This window comes from Hemicordylus capensis, chromosome 1 (assembly GCF_027244095.1).
Source record: "Hemicordylus capensis ecotype Gifberg chromosome 1, rHemCap1.1.pri, whole genome shotgun sequence".
NCBI classification, from domain to species: Eukaryota; Metazoa; Chordata; class Lepidosauria; order Squamata; family Cordylidae; genus Hemicordylus; species Hemicordylus capensis.
The window spans coordinates 276,127,080-276,135,745 of record NC_069657.1 but is presented as its reverse complement, the minus strand read 5'-3'; the positions used below and the strand labels follow the sequence as shown (position 1 = coordinate 276,135,745).

Sequence of the window (8,666 nt, the reverse complement as noted above, 5' to 3'; positions counted from 1 at the left end):
ATTAAAAATCACAGTGTAAAAACAGCATGGTAACACAATTATTTTTATTATTACTATTATCCAAATATTGTGTTATTTATGTAACAGTTTCCAATAAGACATTCTCAAAGCATTTTACACAGCAAAGAGAATGAGAAGCATGTAAGTAAGGAGAGAAATGAAACCACACACTCTGTCTCTCATAACTAACTTACGGTGTTTCTAGCATGACTTTACAGACACTGGTCATCGTACTTAGACAGTCTGTTGTATTCTCAATTGGTAAGGTTTTGTTCTGCAAAAGGTAAGAGGGGGGAAAAGAGTCAGGTCGGTCATTCAAATTATTCCCCTATAATATGCTTTCTGCTTTAAAAAGCAATACTAAAGAAATACTTGCACTCACTTCTGCAACAAAACGTGTTGTAGCATTGCTGAGTGTTTTCAGCACTGGTGTAGCTTCTGCATAAAACAAGGACATTCTGTTTGCCATCTCATTGTTCACTTCGCTTTCAATGCCCAGCTGATGAAAACACAAGGAAACACGTTAAATGTCATTTTGTCCCACGGGCTGACAGAAAGTTACCAAGGGCCAGGTTTACAAATAAGTAATCTTTCATGTCTGAAGCATAGCGTAATCCTGAACATAGTAACCAGGAAGCATCCAAAGAGTCAAGTGACTAGTGCATCGACAGGGAATTTGGACTTGCCTTCCTTGAAGAACACTGCCCCTTTGCACAAAGCAAATGGCTGCTTAAACTAAGGGGACTTGCCAAAGTGATCTGTGATACTACTTCTACTACGGATATTTATATACCGCTCTTCAATCAAAAGATGGAGTATGGGAGAGGGTCAGACCTTTGGCTTTTTAGAGTTTCTGTCCCCCACCCCCCAAATTACTCTCAGGTAGCTGCCACCTCTTTTGCTTATTCAACCCAAGGCACAGTCAGGAGGACCTGTGCTGCTCTGGATTCTTGTTTGGGGTTATCAGCCATGCCAGTCTCTTTCGTCTCAACAGAGCACGATCTTGCAAGATTTCTACCCTTACTTTCATGATCAGGTAGAATGATCAATTGGCAAGCACACTGGAGAGAGAAACTGATTCTCAGAGCATTCAAAACACACACACCCCCAACCCAGTAAGTCCACATATAAGACAACGAGTCCTGCAATGAAAGGGCTACCTGCTTTGCGGGGAGGAAGCCTGAAAGCACTTATGTCCCCATAGACAATCGTTCCATTGTCCCAGGAGGATCACCAGGAGGATGCCCCAGGAGGATCACCTACTCAGACGAGCACCGGCTGCTGCCAGTAGCTCCAAGGGTCAGGGTGTTGGGATGCCCCACCCTGCGTTGCCACACCCCACTCGGGAGCTCCAATAATGCACCATGCAAGTGCGTGGTGCATTATGGGGACCCCTCCACAAGTCTGCCAGCAGCCGCACCTGAGACATGAGCAGAAAAACGTTCTGAGGGGAGGCTTCATAGGCGTGTTTGCTGCCATGGTGCTGCCAAGGTTGGCCCAATTCCTTCGGTTCATACGCACATGCAAAACTGGGCAGGGCTCCCTTAGCTTGGTTTTGCATGCGCATGTGAATAGCCTTGATATGTATTAAACCATGAGGAACAAGGATCAGGTAGAAGAAGAAAAATATATGCATATAAAGAATGTAAATTGCCTTTTGCTAGCTCCTAACACTAGGCTACTAATCTGCAAGTATATGCATGTATTTATTGTTTGATTTATATACTACTTTTCATTAAAATAATTTCTAAGTGGTTTACAATATAATTAAAACAATGCAGAATTAAAATACAAAAGTACGGAATATAAATATAAAAATAATATCTCTATTTAAAAATAGAGTCTGATTTTAAATGTAGTCTGATTTTATATATTATTATTATTTTCTTATTTGTTTTATATTGTTGTATTGCTGGTCTACGACCGAAATAAAGTTTTACTTACTTACTAATAGATACTAATAACCTATTAAAAATAATAATAATACAGGAAACACAAAGCAGCAGCAAAACCATACTTTCATTCTAAAGTCTAAGTGAAGAGCCACGTCTTTACTTTTTTCCTTAAAAAGATGTATTTATTTACAGGCAGAGTCTGGTCATAGCATTAGGTCTAGCTCCAGATGGGGGGAAAAGCTGTCTCTGGGCATTCACTGGTGGCTGTCTTTTCAAGCTATCCACACTGGGGAGCCGGGAGGAGGCAAAAGTCACCCCCCTCCAATTAGGCTTAAGGAAGGCAGGACAACTATCACTTGTCTATGCAATGGGAAGCTGAGGCTTCCTTATCTGCCAAGGCATCCTGGTGTTTTTTACTCCTGGGAAGATCAATGAGATGCGAGTGGCAGGCCTATTAGCTGGGCCAAGGCATTGGAATTCCTCTTAAACCACCCATCTCCCAGTATGAGACAGTTATAATGGGTATGGGATGTGCTGCCTATCCGGGCTGGGATGTGGTGGACATGATCTTCCTGTCTTGAGCAAATGGAAATACAAAGCCAGGGCCGTGGGAGGGCTGAGTGGGGCTAGAGGTTTCTAGGGGAACTCATTCTCCACGAGGTTTTTGTATGCACTTCTCTTTTATTTTCTTACCAGTGTAGTAAGAGCTGTTGTTCTTGAGGCTGCTCCCAGCCTGATCACACCATGACTAGTAACCACACAGGACATCCTCAGCCCCATTACAGCAACCCACACTGGAGAAAGATTTCAAACTTCCTCTGATCAGTGAGAGAGAAACCTCAGGAGCAACCATGGCAGTAAGAAGATGTCCAAAGAAATAAAAAGGGACAAACTTCCACTATGAATAAGCCCTCACCAATGTGATTATATATACACACACTGTAGAGATATACACACACACACACACACACACACACACACACACACACACACACACACACACACACACAGAGTCTCTCTCTCTCCTATCATCTAAAAACCTTGCCTCTTCCTGTTAATAAATATAGCTTTTTCATGGTGAGAAGGCTCAATTCACAAATGTGGGTCCTTTAAAAACCAGTTTCACACTACCAAGTTCTTATTCAAATAACTTCTAATTATCCCATGGTGTAAACATGGTTGTGAATTCTGCCTTTGTACAGATACTGCAAGTCAAGAACAACACATCACATTCTAGAACAAGATACACAAATTTCAGAATGGAATATTTTACTTACATGCATATTGTTTATTCTGTTGCGATTTATCGTCCTCCTATAATAGCTGAAATCATTCTGAATTGCGGGGTTTCTCATCTTTATTTTGAGAAAGATGTGGGGTGGGGGAGAGAGGAAAAATAAAACTTAAGACATAAAAAGTAGATAAATTGGGCCAGCTCAAAAGTCATGCAGAACTATAGTTAAATCTTGATTCTGTGCAACTTTTTCTAGCTTCAGGTCCCACTCCTGTGCCTGCATGTGAATCAGAATAACTCTACTTCCGACTGCAGTTAGAAACAAATTGAAGCTGACCTTTGTTTATTCTAACCAAAATGTTTAAAATAAACTGAGTTCTGAACCCAAGGCTTGAAGTGGCTTTTAGATCTCACTTTATTTTGAGCATGTTGGTTAAACAACAACATCCAAGAGCAGCTGATTTGGATGTAATGATGGATTGTGGGTTTTTCCTAGGTAGTCAGAAACAGAATTTTTCCAATATACATGCAAAGCAAGGAAGCTTCAGTGTCAGTTGACTGCCACTTCTTTCTTCTTACCTTGAGTTCATCAAAGCGGAGAGTAAAATGCAGAATCTCTGCAAATTGCTTCGCCAGAGCCTGCTCTCGCTCTAGATGCTGAGTTGGTGTATAGGGGGGACAGGTCAAGCATTCTAATAAGCTCAGCAGGGCTTTCTCTGAAAAAAAGAAAGAAAGAAATAGCATATCTCTCTCTCTCTCTCTCTCTCTCTCTCAGAAGCCTTTTTCTAAACATAACATGAAAAAATCTACTGCTTTATTAGAACAGTCAACTAATTAAAGATTTCAAACATGTCTTAACTGCTTGAATTTTACTTAATTTATCCAATGTGGCTGGCTTCACGTGTCACTCCCTCACCCAACTGCATGTAGATTATGGATGGGTGGGCCCTGTGTAGACTGGCCATCTTTTGGTGAAGTTCTACATTTTTTCAGATGCAAAAGTTTCCTCCTCCTCCTCCTCCACCACCACCCCCAGTTGCCATGACCTCTCTTTCTTGTTCCTTTGCACTGGTCCTTAAAACACAAGCATTAAATAGACATCATCCTCTTGCTTACAAGTGACTAGCATCAGACAGAGTCAAAGGTATTTTAAAGGTTTGAAATAAACCTAAAGACAAAGGACAGAGAAATGCACCATGCACTGTTCTAAGAAAAATAAAACACTGTTCAGATGTGCATATATTAGAGGAACTCCAAATACTACTGCCAAAGTCGCATAATAGACAACAGCTGAGCTAAGTGTGCACTCAGCATTCATAAAGCAACGTCTGCAAAGAAAACTTATGTTGAGACTCATAGGTAGGTCCTTACCTAGCCTGAGAGAAAATTCATAGAACCGCTTCAGTCTCACAACTAGAGGGCAGACTGAATTCCAGGCTCTCTCCTGAAGTTGAATATCATTTGGGTTTTGTATAGCCTGAAGAACACACACAAAATTGACCAATGTCAGATGCATGCTGGGACACAAAACAGATTAAGATTACCATGCCACTAAATTTATATATATCTGAAGAAAAAACTCCTAAGTACATTGATTTATTAGAAAGATAAATTTTTGCAACAGATTCTAACAGTTCCAGTAAGCTCCTTGGGGCAGGATTCCGTTCTGAGTTTGTCTCCCCGCCCTGATCCCACGGCCCGCCTTGCCAGATACATTACTCTGTTAGCTGTAACAATATACATCTGGTTCTTCAAGAATTAACAACTCAATCACATAAGGAATTTAGAACATTTTAAAAAAAAAACAGATCACCATAACAAACAGCTTGCCAATTCTATTTTAGAGTTACACTGCTTGAGCCATCTTCACTCTTTATGTGGTCAGGTTGCTGGTGTGAGCCACCCCCACCTCCCGCGGGGGCCTGTGCTTGGCCCAGCAGCCTCCCCAGTGGCGAAGGGGAAGGGTGCATGCTGAAGGTGCTGGCAAGCACCTTCCTGTCTTCCCTGCTGGCACTTCTGTGGGCAGTTGCCGCTCAGAAGACATAGCAGAAAGGGGGCTTGTGCGCAGTCAGCAGGGTACAAGATGGGGGGAAAGACAAGTCAGGGGCCACCAGCACGGTCCCTGTGGGCCACCACTAGCACACCACTATGAAGAACACTGCACTACTTAGTGCAATCCTGAAAGCGATGTTAGAACACTTCGGCCAAGCTGTACTATGCTCATCACAGAGCAGGCCTCAAAATCCATCCTCTGGCTGTTGTAAGCACCATCCTCTCATCTATCCCGAGAGCAGGCCTCAACATCCATCCATCAACATTAATGAAGTGTTGGGTTAAAAAAAACGCAACTATTTGCTGTCTTGTCTCATGCCACAGGCATAAATACACCCCATTGTGTGTTTGTGTGTGTACATACACGTGTGTGCAGGTGTACGCACATATATACATTCACTCAGTCACTAAGGAGGAATCTTTAATTTGGCATGCCAAGGAGCATATATTAACTAATTAGCTCAATAATAAGGGCATAATAATGTTGATTGATGTTAATAATGTTGGAATTATCAACACACAATTTTTAAAAAGGAATCTTCTAATGAATTCCTTAGGCATGCAGAGTCAAATGAGAAATATTGCAAATCAAGGTTGAATTTTTCTTCCTGAGAAAATACTGGAGCCATGGTATGATTAGAGCCACCTAATGGTGCAGCGGGGAAGCAACTTGCCTAGAGAGCAGGAGGCTGTTGGTTCAAATCCCCACTGGTGCATTTACCAGAATATGGGAAACTCCTATACTGGGCAGCAGCGATATAGGAAGGTATTAAAAGGCATCATCTCAGACTGCACAGGAGAAAGCAATGGAAAGCCACTCCTACCAAGAAAACGACATGGCTCTGTGGTCGCGAGGAGTCAACACTAACTCAATGGCATAACCTATGGTATGATTAACATACATCTCTAATCTCTTGTCCAGCTCCCTTGTAAGACTGCAGGTCTGAAAGCATGCTTTCTGAATCCTGTAAGACAGCATTGACTTGGTTCCATATTTCCCTTTCTCCATCCGTAGGCTGAGCATCTAGGGAGAATATAAAAAGCAGATATTTAAAAGTGTTAAACTGCCAATTGAACAAACATGAAATGTAACTTCAGTTCTGCTGATAACACTACAATTATCATTTGATTCATATTTCATTAGCCCAGAGACATTTCAAGTGATGCTTCACCAATTTTCAAAATATGGCTTTGTACCTAGCTTAAACCTAGACAGGATTAGAACCAGTTCCTTACACAAAAAAGGGCTAGATCCAAAGTACATTTGCAATTTAAAAATAAAACAAAGCACAATACTTATTCATTCTGAGAAACTTCAGACCAGGCAAGACATAAACTTTACTCAGTCAAGATTAACTGGATCGATTACACCCACACACCCACACACACCAACAATTATTCCCAATTGGCATAACCACCAAGCTTGAAGAGGCTCATTCTTTGGCAGGTTCTTGGACGCTCCATTATGAAAGCGAACAATAGTAAAATGTACAGTGGTCCCTCGACTTTCGAACTACTCGACATCCGAAGCTTTCGACTTACGAACGACAAAAATGACCGGAAGTCGTTGCCGGTTTAGATGCGGCTTCCTCGACGTACAAATTTTTAGATGCGGTTTCCTCAACTTACGAATGTTTCCAGACCTCCGTGGGTGCGCTTTTCGACTTACGAAAATTTCGACCTACGAACGTGCGTTCGGAACGGATTAACTTCGTAAGTCGAGGGACCACTGTATTTCAAGTTTTTGAAAACACCCTGACTGTATGGATGCCTCTACACTCTAGAAGTATGTATTAATATGAATATGATTAATATTTATATACCGCTTTTCAACACAAGTCCCAAAAGCAGTTTACATAGATATAAATACAAACATAGGCTCCCTGTCCCCAAAGGGCTCACAATCTTAAAAAGAAATATAAGATAGACCCCAGCAACAGACACTGGAGGAAGAGCCAGTTGCTCTCCCCCTGCTCAAAAAAAAAAAAAGAGAGAGAGAGAGAGAGAGAGAGAGAGAGAGAGAGAGAGAGAGAGAGAGAATCACCACTTGAAAAAAGTGCCTCTTTGCCCAGGCCATCATAGTTGCAGTGGATGACATCTGGACTAGCAAAGCGAGGGAGCTCCAACCATCAGCATCCACGCAGCGCTAGCCCCTGCTTTTCAAAGCACAGGTCCTCTTGCACAAGAGCACAAAGAGCTCGCCTGTACTCTGGAACCATTTGGTTAGAGCAGAGAGATGTCTTGAGGATCAAGCACTCTTGCACAAGTGTGCCTGGACCTCAGAAAGGGTGGAGACCAACGCAGGGGCTGGTGCTGCATGAGCCCTGGTAAGGGGCGTAGCAAGGTTGGTATGGGCCCAGAGACAAGATTTTAAAATGCCCCCCCCACTAAAGCTCAGCTCATGAAGTAAAGAAATCTTAAATGAGGCTGAATAGTGGTAACAAAAAGCACAGTAAAATTAATTTATATATACGTGTGTGTGTGTGTTAGTGTTATATATAACCTATGTGCCACAGCAGAACATCATCCTAAATTATATTTAAAAGGTTTTGTGAATTGTGGACGATGCAAGTCATTTAATGGTACTAGAGAAAAACATGCTGTTCTGGTAGCTCCAAGTCTTAACACTCACATCAGTTTCGGAGAATGAATACAACTGAAGGAATCCTGGGTGGGTGAGCGGTTGGGGGAGTCAGCCATGTGACTTGCCTCTGGGGGGGGGGCAAGGCAGTGGGCCCCCAGAAAATTGTCTCCCCTTGCTCTACTATAGTTACACCCCTGGCCCTGGTGTTAGGAGCACCCAGGCTCCAACAGTCAAGATGTCAGCCAGCAACTGGAAACTTTATTTTCCAACTATAAATTAAAGATCTGGGTTAGACTGTCCAAAACAGCAGATGGCTTGCTTAGAAAGCAACCTCCAGGAAGATGATTTAGCACCACAGTACCACATTATTTCAATTTCAAAATACATTTATTTTGAATAGTCAGAGAGAAAGGTGACGATAGCCTTGAAAAATTTGAAAATAGGCCCCTGCTGCACTGGGAGTCTATACCTGCGGGAAGAACTTGAGTAAACAGAGCAAATTATCATAAAGAGTCTAGCAGTTTGAAACATTCTGAGGAAACTAAATAAAACTGGACGTAAGGGCCACTATTCTTAGAAGCTGAAAGCTATGAAAAGAGAGACAAGGAAACACTTAATTCTAACATCACCACCTAGGCCAATAAAGCCAATCTTGGGGTGAAAGAGTATGTGGATTGGTTTCAGTGCCAGTGCCCCCTTCCTGCCCGCAGCACAAATATCACCTGTTTGGAGAAGAAGTGGGCACTAGGCTCAGCCTTGGCTTCCCTTCAAAGAGATGGCCAGTGATGTAACATAGTGACAGCACTGATCACATTATGTGGTGTGCATGTACTTGTTCCATAAAGCACGGTAGTGGACATGAGGGCTTCTACTTTATTCAGAACTTTATTTGTTCCCTAAA

At 42.2% G+C, this 8,666-nt stretch overlaps 1 protein-coding gene across 15 annotated transcripts in view; it reads right to left on the bottom strand.

Annotated features, from left to right (window-relative positions):
• Positions 1–8,666, bottom strand: part of CYRIA (CYFIP related Rac1 interactor A) — a 97,702-nt gene that overhangs the window by 18,485 nt on the left and 70,551 nt on the right. For all 15 annotated transcript variants that reach the window (XR_008313655.1, XM_053285381.1, XM_053285382.1 and 12 more), the window contains 6 exons: positions 6,084–6,205; positions 4,501–4,606; positions 3,709–3,845; positions 3,173–3,250; positions 383–499; positions 195–274 (listed from right to left, as the gene is read on the bottom strand). Coding sequence is in view for 14 of the 15 variants with exons in the window: in XM_053285381.1 (XP_053141356.1) it covers positions 195–274; positions 383–499; positions 3,173–3,250; positions 3,709–3,845; positions 4,501–4,606; positions 6,084–6,205 (640 nt within the window). In the remaining variant the exon portion in view is untranslated. The remainder of the gene's footprint in view (positions 1–194; positions 275–382; positions 500–3,172; positions 3,251–3,708; positions 3,846–4,500; positions 4,607–6,083; positions 6,206–8,666) is intronic.